We start from the raw sequence: 14,333 nt of genomic DNA on the forward strand, positions 1-14,333 counted from the left end.
AAATGTAGTAGCTAAAAAAATACCAGATTTGATTTTTTTTTCGAATTATAAAAAATCTACAATATTTTGCAACAATTCATGTAAATATATATATTTTTTAATAATTGATATTTCTATTTAAATTAGAAATAAAATCCAATAAAACAATGGCGGGCCAGTCCAGACAACCGAGGCCCAGCCCAGCCTAACCTACAACAAACGAGGAATTTGAAAAGCACAGTGTATAGATCTTTCTAGAACTTCAGTATCTATCTAGACGACTCTAGGACTACGACCACTCCAATTCCAAAGGCTGCCCCTCAAACAATAAATAAAAAAAAATTATATATTTTTTTAGAAGAAAATTCAAACAATAAATCAAAAGCAGAGAAATAGAATATAAATTAAAATAAAAAATAAACTTTAAAAATTACACAGAAAGCCCTTGAGAGTGGTACGTAGCCCTTTTATAAGCTTCCCCCAGCACCTCGCGACTTGTGTTGTTCGTGTACAAGCGCGGTCTTGGAGACTTCCAGAACCCAAGAATTCAATCTCTCTATCCCTCTCGCTCCTGCTGTTCCGATCGCTCTGAAAGGTTTGTTTTCGAAAGCTGATATCATTTCTGATTCAGATTTTGTTGTTTTCTCCACTTGTAGATCTGAGACTTCCGCTTCGCCGATTCGGACATTTTGAAGTGTTGTTTGCGTTTTGTTGGGTTTATTTTGTTAGATTCGAAGTATTTTTGTTTTACATTCGTATGAATTGTGCTCCTAACACCGTTTTCTGGAAATGAATCTGCTGGTTCATTTTTTTTTTGTGGCGTTTTTTAGCTTTAATTACTGGTTGAAGTATTTCGACCTAGTTTGATATATAACTTTTTGTTAATGTTTTCATGTATTTAATGTGTTTTGTAGTTTTCCTTGTTTGATCTGTTTTTCCTAATGTTATGATATGATAATTAATTTTTGTGGAGAGTGTTATTATATGTGTCTAGATACGTATGGACTAAAGTTAGACAAGGTAAAAAGAATGGGTTGCTCTAGTTGGATTGTGGTGTTTCTCGTTACTTTTCTCTGTTTGAATTTTATATAGACGAATTTATCCAGGTTAGCGTACTGATTTACTATTACTATTGTTTCCGCAAACAAGGTAATTAATGATGGTTTAAATATAAACTATTATACTCGTGACAATAATCACTGGTATCCCTCTTCCTGTTCATACTTTGCAAATTTGTTGATTGAATCGTAAATGTAGATGATAATAACATTCATTCCAATTTCCAGGTTCTTCTATTTTTTGACAGACCGATTGTTTTTGACATATCGGTTCAACCTATTGCAAGATGAGCGTAGTTGGTTTTGATTTTGGTAATGAGAGTTGCATTGTAGCTGTTGCAAGGCAGCGGGGTATTGATGTTGTTCTCAACGATGAATCCAAGCGGGAAACTCCAGCTATTGTTAGCTTTGGTGACAAGCAGCGTTTTATTGGGACAGCTGGGGCAGCATCAATTATGATGAACATCAAGAATTCAGTCTCTCAGATGAAGAGGTTGATTGGCCGAAAATTCTCTGACCCTGGATTGCAAAAGGATCTCCATTCGTTGCCATTTTCAGTAACTGAGGGGCCCGATGGGTTTCCTTTAGTTCATGTGCGTTACCTGGGAGAAGTAAAAACATTTACACCTACCCAGGTGTTGGGGATGTTATTTTCGAATCTGAAAGGCATTGCTGAGAGCAATCTCAATGCAGCAGTGGTTGATTGCTGCATTGGAATCCCAGTTTATTTCACCGATCTTCAGAGAAGGGCTGTATTGGATGCAGCTACAATTGCAGGGCTGCATCCACTTCGCTTAATACATGAAACTACTGCTACAGCCTTGGCTTATGGTATTTATAAAACTGATTTGCCTGAAAGTGACCAGTTGAATGTGGCATTTGTTGATATTGGACATGCAAGCATGCAAGTGTGCATTGCAGGCTTTAAGAAGGGGCAGTTGAAAGTGTTGGCCCATTCATTTGATCAGTCTCTTGGTGGCAGAGACTTTGATGAGGTATTATTTCATCACTTTGCAGAAAAGTTCAAGGATGAGTACAAAATTGATGTTCTTCAGAATGCAAGGGCTTGTCTAAGGCTTCGGATTGCTTGTGAGAAGCTTAAGAAAGTCCTTAGTGCGAACCCTGTGGCACCTTTAAACATAGAATGTTTGATGGATGAGAAGGATGTGAGGGGAATGATTAAGCGGGAGGAATTTGAACAAATAAGTATTCCAATTTTAGAACGTGTGAAAGGACCTTTGGAGCAAGCTCTTGCAGAAGCTGGTCTTACCGTTGATAATGTCCACATTGTTGAAGTCGTTGGTTCAGGTTCTCGTGTCCCTGCTATAATCAAAATATTGACTGAGTTCTTCAAAAAGGAGCCTAGGCGTACTATGAATGCAAGCGAATGTGTTGCTAGAGGTTGTGCCCTTCAGTGTGCGATCCTAAGTCCCACATTCAAAGTGCGAGAATTTCAGGTAAGAGCACCCAATTGAATGAAGACAATCGAACTTTTCCATTAGAACTCTCGTCTGACTATCATGGTCTTACATTTGAGTACAAGGGGTTAATTATTTTTGTGTTCACTTGTGTGTTGTTCAGACATCTATAAGAATTCTTTTTATGAACTTTTATGCAAGAAGTACAAAGATGTACTGAGGATTATAATTTGGTAGCTGCTGCTTTTTGAGTCTATTATTTCTGCAATTCTGCTAAACTGTTAAGATGCATCTTGTGTCAAGTGAGTGGAAAATAGTGTATTGTGGCAGCGTTTTGCATTCCCCCTCTGATTCTTAGGTCTGCTCTTTTGAAGGTAAATGAGAACTTTCCATTTTCCTTAGCGCTCTCGTGGAAAGGTGCTGCTTCAGATACTCAAAATGGAGCAGTGGACAATCAGCAGATCACTGTTGTTTTCCCCAAGGGGAATCCCATACCCAGTGTCAAGGCTCTTACATTTTATAGGTCAGGCACATTTAGCGTCGATGTACATTATACCGATTCTGACCAGCAAGCAAAAATCAGCACATACACGGTAAGTGTTTACCCTGAAAATTGAGTAGCTTGAGCACTTGCACTCTTGTAGTCATTGATTAAGTCGTTGATTATGTGCATATCCAGATTGGTCCTTTCCAATCTTCAAAAGGTGGAAGGGCAAAAGTGAAGGTGAAGGTTCGACTTAATTTGCACGGAATTGTTTCTGTTGAATCAGCAACAGTAAGTCATCTTCAAATCTCTATTCCTTAATTTGTTATCTATGTTTATCTTTAAACTTCGCTGAAGGGGGAATCTGTGTATGTTTAGCTGTTAGAAGAGGAGGAAGTAGAGGTTCCAGTCACCAAAGAACAGTCACCTAAAATGGATACTGATGAAGCACCTGCTGATGCTGGTGCCGCTCCCAGTTCTAATGAGAACGATGTTAACATGCAAGATGCCAAGGGAACCACAGATACCGGAGGTGAAAACGGCAGTGCAGAGTCAGGAGACCAAGCTGTGCAGATGGAGACAGATGCCAAGGTATGTACGGGGGAGTCCTATCTCCACAGCTCAACTCTATCTCTTAGTCAATATCAAAATCGATCATACATAGTAACAGATATGCTGTCTGTTTTCGTGAACTTAGTGTAGTAACAAGTTGGATAAGTGTTATGACACACAAATCTCTGCTTTCCTCTCTTAGTTTGATTTTCCTAATTAACTCTTCGTAACTGTCTTCCTTTTCTCTTTATTTACCCTTTTTGCTCTCATTCTGTTTCCTCCATTATGGTTTTAAAACATTTTTCTTTTCCAGTTTCTCTTAACATGTATATTGCCTTTGCTACACATATAAGTAGCCTATAAATGGAAATATAATTTTGTCAATTTGATGAGTAATTTAATTGGATCTTTTTTATTTTCTTCCCCTTTCGTTAAAATTAGAGGAAATGATAAATCCATCGAGGTTTAAATTTTTTAGCGTGTTGAACTATAAATTGAAGGTATTGTAATTTGGCACATATCAATTCCAAGAGGATTGATTTAATCCAATTTGCACAGTAAAATAATACTACTAATTTTTCAAATTTTTATTACTAGAAGTAAAAATTCACGGAAGCACGATTTTTTGAATAAAACATTTACATAAATTTTATATCATGAAAATTGGTTTGAAGTAACTAGATAGTCTCAGAGTCCCAACTTTAGTTGAATACCTTCACATATTGTTCCACTTGCAATTTCAGTATTACATGAAAGCATTTTGAGGGATGGAGGTTCTTGTACTTATGGCTGAGCTTTTTTGGCATTCAGGTTGAAGCACCGAAGAAGAAGGTAAAGAAAACCAACATCCCCGTGGTCGAATTGGTTTATGGTGGACTGGCATCAGCTGATGTTCAAAAGGCAGTGGAAAAGGAGTTTGAAATGGCTTTACAGGATCGGGTGATGGAGGAAACCAAAGAGAAGAAAAATGCTGTTGAGGCATATGTCTATGAAATGAGAAACAAGGCAAACTACTTCTATCCTTCTTTATTATAATTTTCCCTGAATGTTGAGTTTCAATGTAACTGATGAATGTCTTTGTGTTTCCAGTTGCATGATAAATACCAGGACTTCGTCACTGATTCACAGAGAGAGGAGCTTTCTGCTAAACTTCAGGAGGTTGAGGATTGGCTGTATGAAGATGGTGAGGATGAGACAAAGGGAGTCTACATAGCGAAGCTTGAGGAGTTGAAGAAAGTAAGTAAAATGTTGTTTCTAGTTTTCAACCTCCCCCACAAGAAAGAAAACAAGATTTTATTGGTTACAAGAAATGCCGTCCTTTATTTTGTGTGGTTTTTGGCTGCACTCTGATGTTGAACATAAAATTGCAGCAAGGTGACCCAATAGAGGAGCGTTACAAAGAGTTCACGGAGAGAGGAACTGTGATCGATCAACTTGTTTACTGCATCAATAGTTATAGAGAAGCGGCAGTGTCAGCTGATCCTAAATTCGACCACATCGACATGTCTGAGAAACAGAAGGTACTCCCTTGCTCCAGTCCTCTTGTGCAATTTTATGCATGAGTAACTATGTAACATATCCTTTAATCAAATATTTTCTGCAGGTCTTGAATGAGTGTGTGGAAGCAGAGGCCTGGTTAAGAGAGAAAAAGCAGCACCAAGACTCGCTTCCAAAGCATGCTACGCCAGTCCTCTTTTCTGCTGATGTGAGAAAGAAAGCTGAAACACTTGACAGGTTAGTGATCCTTTTCTTGTACTGATGGAAATGTTTTGAAGTAGAGTGCCTTTCTAATTTCCAGCCTATGGAAATGATGTTGTTGCCTGTCATTTTTCAATTAAAAACCGTGGTCATTAAGGCAAGTAAAAAAGTAGGGTGGCGTAGAGTGCTCCAAATCATGAAAAATCTTCATGTGCTACGGGTTCTCTCATACTGGAATTTGCATTTGTTGCCATCCCTGCAGGTTTTGTAGACCAATAATGACGAAACCTAAGCCAGCTGCTCCTGAGACACCTCCTCCGGCTCCTCAGGGCAGTGAGCAGCAACAGGGAGCCAGTGCTGCTTCTAACGCTAGCGCAGGCCCGAATGGGAAGGCAGCCGATGAAGCTGAGGTGTCCTCAGCTTCTACAGAGCCAATGGAGACCGAAAAACCAGATTCTACAAGTGCTGCTTAATCTGGAGAGTGCCTACTTTATAAATTTATAACGAACTGTTATTCGAGCTTAAAACGAAATCTCGACGAGGTGATGAACAACAATGGAAGGCTGGCCTTGTATTTGACTTGTGAAATCACTTGTGAAGCATTTTGTATTTGGTGTTTTTGCTAGGGTTTTCTTTTATTGTTGGAGCTAGTCTTCACCAATCCGTTTTTCAAAAGGAATTTTTTCATAGAACATGTTTATGCTTATCAATGGCCTTCCGGTGTGGAAGCTCATACTCTCATCTCATCTTTTCTGCGCTACGTTCTCTACACTATTTTGAACTCCAGAAGATTATTAAATTGATAATTTTTGTTCATTTTCTTTGATCTGAAATTGAATCTAGTATCTTCTTGAAATCACCATTGTAATTTGCACAACCTTCAAAATTCAAATAGGGCAGCATATAGAGCGGCCATTTTGTCATTTAAAAATCTCAGTAATCTCGCTGGTCTTGATGATTATTCGGCCATGAAGAAGATAATTCTTCAAGTCTCCAACAATCTGCATGAATTACAAAAATTGTATCTAATATAATAGCATGCACGAAAAATCAAGGGTCACAACAATCTTGCCTTGAATCTGAACAAAAAATTCTGCCCCAAAAGGTAGGGTTTAGGTGAATTATAATCCTGTAATTCTGTTATTACTGTTGTCAAAATTAAGAACGCCTCCATCTATACTGCACTGATTAGAAATCAATAGGGGAAGGGCCTCCCAAATATTATACAGACAGTGAGTGATCAACAACATACTAATAAATAGTAGAGACCGCTGCACGATTGCTGATTAAGATACATCATCCACTGGCACTCTTGGCGGAGGCGCCGTACTCCTCATCGTCGCCCTGCCTAAGTTTCGCAATCTCGGCCTGAGCTCTCTCCATGATCTGCCTTTTCTGCAACTCTAAATCTCTCAAGAAATCCATCCTCATCTTTTCTAACTCCATCATTTGCTGTCTTTTGCTGCTCTCTATTTTCTCATAAATTTCGCTGAACTTGTGAATTGAGTCAGCCAGCAACCTGAATGAAGAGCCGTCGTCCTCACTGTTCCTCCCACACATTCTTTTCTTGGGTGGAAGCCCATCCAGTTCATCCTCTTCACCATCATCAGATTCTGAATTTTCAGGACTATCTCTCATCTCGTCGAACCCATTTGCACGGTTTAGATAAGCTCTAGGGTTCATGAACACATACTCTCCCGAGTCTAAACCACATGATAGGCCACCTTGGTGTGGGGGCGAAGCCATTAACATGTCCATCTTCTTAAAGTAAACCCATTTGCTGGAAGAACCACCCATTTCGGTTGACTTTGATTTTTCTTTCTTATACTTCTTTTTCAATGTATCAAGGCGGTTTCGGCACTGTGTGTCAGTCCTATCGATCTTAGAAACCTCCGACACCTTCTCAGCAACCTCTTGCCATTCCTCAGATCGGAGACTTTTCCTCCCACGTTGTAGAAACCGTTCACCCCAAGCATCTAGAAGCACAACTGTTTCATGTTCATTCCAATCTGTCAGTGAATTTCTGCCCCCAACATATGATTTTTGTCCTGAAGGTGTAGCAGATGATGGTGCGGGCATTCTAGGAGCAAGTTCATAACCAGATACCAAATTCTTCAGTCGGCGCTTTTTGGGGTGTCTTTCCAATTCAGGATCATCTAATTTTACAGTATTGTTCTGCTTGTTGTCTTCATCCATATCAAATTCATCTTCATCGTCACCATCATCTACTTCTTCACTTGTGTGAGTGAAACCATTGTTCTGATCGTTTTCATCCTCTTCCTCCCCTAGTGCTTCATCCTCTTCATCGTCGTCTTCAACATCATCATCTACATATTGATTGCTGACTGGCCTTGAATAAGATGCATCCTGGCGAGGAATCTTTGGACGAGGTAGAGAACCATAACTTTCCCGATGATTTCCACTGTAACGTTTCGATACAGGATACCTTTCTTCTCCGTTGTCGTCCATTTCAGATCAAACAACAACAGAAAATCTCAAAGCTTGTTTCTCAAAAATCTAATCACTTTGTCCAATTACAACAAAATCCACATTTCCACACAACCAAACTGCGATTCAAGGACAAAAAAGAAATACTAGCTCAAGTCAATCTCCATTTCTCACACGAAAACAATCTACCCCTTACCAACGACCAAGAACAAGAAATCTTACTTCCTAACTCTTCATAAATCCGTCATGGATCCAGACCCTTCAGCAAAAACCTCGAACTTCTACCTTCACAGAGGCGGGATAGCTTCCTTCAGATCCCCTATATCTCGTCCAAGATCCGGAAATAATTTAAGATACTAGAAGCCGCAATTCATCGACAAGAAGAGAGGGGAAAAAACAAAAACTAAGTCCTCCGTCTTCTCGACTCCAGAACAACATCAAATCAACATACCTACGTAACACCAATTCCAACGGAAGATTGAAACAACATACAACAGGAAAATTGTGGCGCTCTAAAAGCCCTAATTTCAAAGATGGAACCAAAATTTCAAGAACAACAGCGTCCACAGGTCTTACCTCGAGCAAACGTGTGAAAAGCGAAGACTTCCGCAGCTGCGCGATTCAGCTGAAGCTTCTTCTTGTTCTCATAACTGGAGCTCGAAAGGATTCAGAGAAAGATGAAGAGAATAAACCTTTGGAGCAAACAAGGGGACAGACGAGAGAGCAAGACACGGGGATATCATAAGGTTGCTGCTAACGTACGCAGAGCAATTCATTTCTTTCTTTTGGGCCAATCCATTAGGCCGTAAGCCCAGCGTAATGGGCCCAATCTTTTGGTTTGGGCTCTATGCAATTGCAAGCCTTGTTTATTGGAGCACCAGCTAGGGTCGTGTTGGTTAGGTTTGAACTTAATTTCAATTTAATTCTTTTTATTTTAAAAGCTTCCACTTGTTCTTATTATATAATAAGTGGTTATCTTATTGAATATTTTTTTTTTAAACAAATGATTATTATTAGAAATAAAAATCCACTAAAATTACATATAGCGACGGTAAATCAGTTGAAGTTTTAATAAACTACACAGAGAAATTATTATCTCATGGACAGACATTTGAGAAAGTAAAACATTATTTGCAAGGAAAATCAACGGTTGGTTTAATTGTTTTACATGGATAAATTTCATCTCTCATCAGCTTTAAAATCTCTAACACCCATGAAGACTCTCCACCTCTACGACTGACTTATCTACCATTTCAGAAGTTTAATTACTTAAGGACAATAGGACGACACATTAATATAGAAAAATTCCAATCTTGCCACTAGATGAACACCTTCTCCTAATTGTCAAAAGCTCTACATTAATCTATATGTTAGATTAATCGAACCTAGGATAATGAGTTTGTATTTTCGCATTAATTAATTACATATGTGAGGTTTTAGACTAAGGAAGGAATGGGAGGAAATTAGTAGACTTTTTAGGAGAGCAAAATAATAAGATTAAATCGAAACCAAACTTATACCCTATGAGCCAAATTAAAAATTTTACAGTCTTAGGCGCTTTTGCTTCAAAATTTATTTTCCCCTTAAACGAGACAGATAGGAAGTGACATGGCAACACAACATAAGCTGGTTGTAGATAAGCTCCATATTTGCTTACGTGGCTTATTTTAACTGGTTAAAGTGCACGCCAGATGTTCAAGCTGGTATTATCCACGTGGAAAAACTTACAGAAGGAGCCACAGATCAGTGCGATATTACGTAAGTCACACTGGAGTCCAGCAACCGCAACCTATGGGTCACTGTAAATTCGAAAATCTAGAAAGGGCATTAAAGTCAATTCGCGCTCGGCTGCACCAGCGAGAAGCCGTAGCCCGGAGATGGATAGAAAAAAGACGAAGAGAAAGGCTTCTGGTTCGCCCTCAATTATCTTGAAAGAGAAAGGAATTGGAAAAGAGAGCTTCGAAATCGATGATGGGCTTTGCAATGGGAAGCACTTGCTTCTCTCAGGCTCCGCTTCATTTCTCTCGCTTCCCGTTTTCTTCAGTTTCTTCTTGCTCGTGTTCTTCACAATCTGCTTCACTCCACACAAGAAACGCAGACGCGAAGGAGAGGAGCGGAGCACCGGCGGCTTTAAAGAGCGAAAATTACTTGAATGATGATGGTTTCTGCAAGAGGAGGGCGATTCTGTTTCTGGGTATTTCAGTTTTTCCGCTTCTGCAATTGAAGGCCCAAGCGATTGATAGTTCGCCTCCAGGTTAATTAGTACTGTTGATTTTTTTCTTTTTTCTTCTTGTAATGTGGTTGTTTGGGAAATTCCACGAGATGAGTTGCAATTTGGTTGGGGTTAATTTCCAACGATATGTAAAAATGATAGTCCAATTATTGAAGTGAATGTAGTTAGTTAATAATATTGTGAAGGCAGTTTCCATATCAACCAAAGCAGCTTTGATGTTTGTTCTGTATGTTACAATAGATAAGAGTTCTTGATAGATAACTGTGTCAATGGAGATTCTGATTAATTCACACAAACTTTCTCAGTTTATACTAGGAGTTTCATGATATCTGAAGCTGTAGGGCACTGGCTCAGTTTAGATTGATTAATGCATAAGCATGTTTTTATTATCGTGTATATTACTTACTTTATTTGGTGTTACGGTTTGCAGTATGGTTTCTTATAATTAACCATTCCTTCTGCAAAATGGTTGTATATTCTCAATCTCTTAGGCTTAGCTATCAAAATATAGGTCTCTAGTTTGTTCTAGTTCAAACTCAGTCAATAAATATGAACTTAACTTTCCATATATGGTTAAGCTATACCGATCGGTTGTAGTTTACAGACAATGATTTATTCTGGAAGAGGGCTGAGAGTTTATTTGGAATGTTAATTCCTTATTTTTCCATTAAACACATCGATAGCTGGCCTTTATAGCAAAGCTGTCTCCTGATGCAAAGTTGCAGATGAAAGGAATATCCTTGTGGTTGTGGGTTGAATTATTTATTAGTAAATTTGATACCCTTCCTTTGCAAAAAAAAAAAATTTGATACCCTTTTCTAGATTAAATATCTGTTGTTAAGAAGTCAAATATTGTCTAAAAGCTCGTAGATCATGACTCATAGCTGTGATGGGGTTTGTGATGATTTTTAGTTTCAGGTTCATTGGCTTTCAAAGATGAATGTCAATTGATATTTAAATCTTCAATTTTATAATCCTCACAAAATCTACTTGATATGTTCAGAGAAAACTGAGGTGAAGGCTCAAGAAGGGAATCAAAATATGGAGGTCTGAATCTCTGCTTAATTTACAAAAGTAGGGATTATTTTGATTTATCTGGACTGTGTTATAGTTTCTATCATTCCTGAAACTTTCCAAATTATGTTCATTTTTGGACAGCTAGCGGCTCAAATAGAAAAAGCACCAAATCCTTCTGTATCTGTCCTCAATGGACTTGGAGTTTTCAGTTCGGGGGTGCTCGGATCACTCTATGCATTAGCTCAAAAAGAGAAGACGGCTGCTAACGCGACGATAGAATCTGTAAGCCCATTCTTGATCGAGCAAATATTTGCAACACCCAACTTAAAATTCTACAAAATTCACTTTGCATTTGTATTATTCTCCTTATTCTGTTAAATTATGTCCTTGAGCTATGATCTTTAACCAACAATTCTCTCTTCTCCCATCTTGATTACTTGAGGAATTTGTGTGTGTGCGTGTGTGGGATAAGGGACTTTGTATTGTTTATTCTGAATTACTAAATGGTATTGATATTTAAATTGGCAGATAAATACTGAACTGAAAGAGAAGGAATCTTCCATTGTTTCAATGAAGAGAAGCTTTGAATCAAAGTTACTGAAGGAACAGGAAGAACGAACCGAGCAATTAAGGAAAGCAAAGGAAGAACAAATTTCTTTGGTTAACCAACTAAATTCAGTCAATATTACAATTGGACGCTTGGGACAAGAGCTAAGAAATGAGAAAGGAAGAATGGAAGAGCTTAATGGTTTCATTGGTAGCCTGCAAAAAGACCTCTCAAAGGCCGAGGAAGATAAGCATATACTCAACGCAAAATTGCAAGAAAGTCTCAAGTCTATTGAACTTCTGCAAGAAAGGGCTAACTTGCTTGGTTTGGAGCTCAAGGATAAGGAGAATGATATTCAGAAGATCAGTTCTTCCGTTGCAGAAAAGGAAGTTGAATTGAAGAACTTGTTGGCCTCGCACAAGCAAGTAAAGGATGAACTTGTTGCTGCCCATTTGGAGATTCAAGGTTTAAAAGATGAGCTTCTCAACAGTAAAAAGGAACTTGAGCTGAAGGTTTCTTTGGTGGATGAATTAAATGAAAATGTAGCTTCTTTGGTCCTCGAGAGAGATGATTACAAGAGAAAATTGGAGGATGCGGACGAAGTATATGATCGTCTGAAATTATCTGCTGAAAAGAAGGCATCATTAGATGCTGAACTTTTAGGAGAAAGAGAACTGAAAATTCAGGAACTGCAGGAAAAACTTAGCGTTGCTGTTGAAGAAGTAAATGGAAACCAAACAAGAATTGATCATCTTACACAAGAAATAGATGTTTTGAAAAAGAAGCTGGAACTAGAATCAAGTGATGCACAAATACTGAAGGATGAACTAAAAGTTGCTCGCGGAAATCTTAACGAGTCAAGAAACGAAGCTTCCATTCTTACGAATCAGTTAGAAGAGTCGAGAAACAAGTGCACAGAACTTCAGTCTGAGGTTTCTAGACTACAGGCTGAATATGACGAAGTTAGAAATTCATTACAAAGCAAGTTTGAAGAGGCAGAACAAAATGTTGAAATCTTAGCCAGCGAGCTTTCAAAAACCAAGGAACTTCTCATGACAAAGAATGAAGAGCTACAAGCTGTGTCACATGAGCTGGCAGCAGTCGTTGAAAGTCGTAATGGTTTACAGAAGGAATTGGATGATGCCTATCAAAAGGCAGAAACAGTAAGGAGCGATTTAGATGAAGAGAGAAAAGTAGTTGCTTCTCTTAACAAAGAAGTTCAAACATTGGAGAAGCAAAACCTGAAGGACAAGGAAGCACGAAAATCTCTCGAAACGGACTTGGAAGAAGCTATTAAGTCGCTGGACGAGATGAACCGCAATGCATTGTTACTTTCTAAAGAATTAGAGAAGTCAAATTCCCATGTGGCCAATCTCGAAGACGAGAAAGAAGTTCTTCGTAAGAGTGTCACAGATCAAAAGAATGCCGCTATGGAGGCACAGGAGAACTTGGAAGATGCCCATAACCTTGTCATGAAACTTGGAAAAGAAAGGGACAGTTTTGAGAAGAGGGCAAAGAAACTGGAAGCAGACTTGGCATCTGCAAAGGGCGAAATATTGCGGCTGAGGAGCGAAATGAAGTCATCAAATGCCATTGTGAACAACCAGCAACAACAAAATGCTGAAGGTGAAGGCAAGGTCAAAGTCACTGTCACTGCCAAGAAAACTGTTAGGAGGAGAAAGTCGGGTTCGAGTTCCCAGTCGGATAAAGAACTACCCTGAGTGTCGTTTACTCTAACTCACCTCCACCCTCACTCCGCCAACATCTGGTTATCCTGTTAATGTCTTGCCTAGCCAGGTGCTATTGGCCTTTTTCTTGCCATAGCCCTTTGTATTCTACAAATAAACAGCAAAGTAACAAGATGTTGTCTGTTGTCCATGCTGCGAGGACTCGTGTCGTCGATATCGAACGCATGAGCATTTCGCTCCCAGCATTTTCAAGTGGCAAAGTAACCTACTGAAAATACTCTCCCATTTCTCTGTTAGTTGCTGGAAGAAGAGGGAATGTATGATTGAGTCAAGCTTGTCATGTATGTATTATTTGACAAGTCTGGATATTGGATATAGACTGTTGTGGATCCATTTATTACTTTGTATTGCCCAAAGTGAATATTCCATCAAAATTGTGGACGAAAATGCAATTTCCGCCCCCCAATTACTGGACTTTCTATTAATTTCCATCAAATAAATATTCAAAATTATAAATGTAACAGTAAGTGTTAAATAAAAAATAAGAAGTAAATAAATGCGAGATTGTTAACCTTGTCATTAGCTTCAGTAGTTCGCTGTTTGTCCTCTTTTTTTTTTTAAATATTTTTTTCCCTGAAAATAGATTTACTCATTATATCATATATAAGAGATTCATACAAAAACTTGTTATCTAAGCTTTTGATTAAAAAACATATGGGTGAGAATCTTGAATTTTCGACATTTTGATTGATGATGTATGTCTTTAACTAGTTAGAATATAACTTGATAATATATGCATTAATTAGTTGAGTTATACTTATACGTCTTGTTGAAATTTAAACCCACGATCGAATTCACAACCTTTTGATTGAAGACATATTACCAATTACTTCTGAGCTAGACTCGTTTTGGCACTGATTAGCAATATATTACATTACAAAGCTTATGAAAGTAATGAAATGAAAGCTTCATTTTACAATAAAGAAAATATACAATAAATAGTCTCTTCCAATTCATAAAAAAAAATTAATTGGAATAATACAAAAAGAATTAATAAAAAAATAAAAAGTAATATTTACGATAAATAGTCTCTTCCAATTAAAAAAAAAGATAAACCTCTAATTAGCCACAACCTGTTTTTTTAATAAAAAAACAATTAATGAAAAGTAATATTTTTCCCAATTTGTGATTAAAATTGACATAATAATACT

General features: G+C 38.0%; 3 protein-coding genes across 4 annotated transcripts; 2 read left to right on the forward strand and 1 right to left on the reverse strand.

Moving 5' to 3' along the window:
* The first annotated feature begins 418 nt into the window (after positions 1–418).
* Positions 419–6,005, forward strand: LOC111017667 (heat shock 70 kDa protein 14). The gene is made up of 10 exons (XM_022293489.2): positions 419–574; positions 1,266–2,494; positions 2,830–3,048; positions 3,135–3,230; positions 3,318–3,530; positions 4,302–4,496; positions 4,581–4,727; positions 4,862–5,011; positions 5,095–5,225; positions 5,452–6,005. Exons 2-10 carry the CDS (start codon positions 1,325–1,327, stop codon positions 5,660–5,662), a joined length of 2,532 nt encoding a protein of 843 aa, XP_022149181.1. The 5' UTR covers positions 419–574; positions 1,266–1,324; the 3' UTR covers positions 5,663–6,005.
* A 264-nt stretch (positions 6,006–6,269) lies between these two features.
* Positions 6,270–8,369, reverse strand: LOC111017671 (Alcohol dehydrogenase transcription factor Myb/SANT-like family protein). Of its 2 annotated transcripts, none has more exons than XM_088118048.1 (3): positions 8,214–8,369; positions 7,860–8,088; positions 6,270–7,756 (listed from the first exon to the last, which is right to left on the reverse strand). In XM_088118048.1, the coding sequence occupies exon 3, from the start codon at positions 7,656–7,658 to the stop codon at positions 6,486–6,488; it is 1,173 nt and encodes a 390-aa protein (XP_087974174.1). In that variant the 5' UTR covers positions 7,659–7,756; positions 7,860–8,088; positions 8,214–8,369; the 3' UTR covers positions 6,270–6,485. The 2 variants fall into 2 exon arrangements, with proteins under 2 accessions (XP_087974174.1, XP_022149189.1); XM_022293497.2 differs by having other exon boundaries at positions 7,860–7,956; positions 8,214–8,365.
* Positions 8,370–9,507: 1,138 nt separating this feature from the next.
* On the forward strand, positions 9,508–13,569 carry MFP1 (MAR binding filament-like protein 1). Its single transcript, XM_022294056.2, has 4 exons — positions 9,508–9,891; positions 10,874–10,917; positions 11,029–11,169; positions 11,416–13,569. Exons 1-4 carry the CDS (start codon positions 9,606–9,608, stop codon positions 13,153–13,155), a joined length of 2,211 nt encoding a protein of 736 aa, XP_022149748.1. The 5' UTR covers positions 9,508–9,605; the 3' UTR covers positions 13,156–13,569.
* The last annotated feature ends 764 nt before the right edge of the window (positions 13,570–14,333 follow it).

This window comes from Momordica charantia, assembly GCF_013281855.1.
Source record: "Momordica charantia cultivar OHB3-1 chromosome 9 unlocalized genomic scaffold, Mcharantia_2.0 BLBB01000009.1, whole genome shotgun sequence".
Lineage (NCBI taxonomy): Eukaryota > Viridiplantae > Streptophyta > Magnoliopsida > Cucurbitales > Cucurbitaceae > Momordica > Momordica charantia.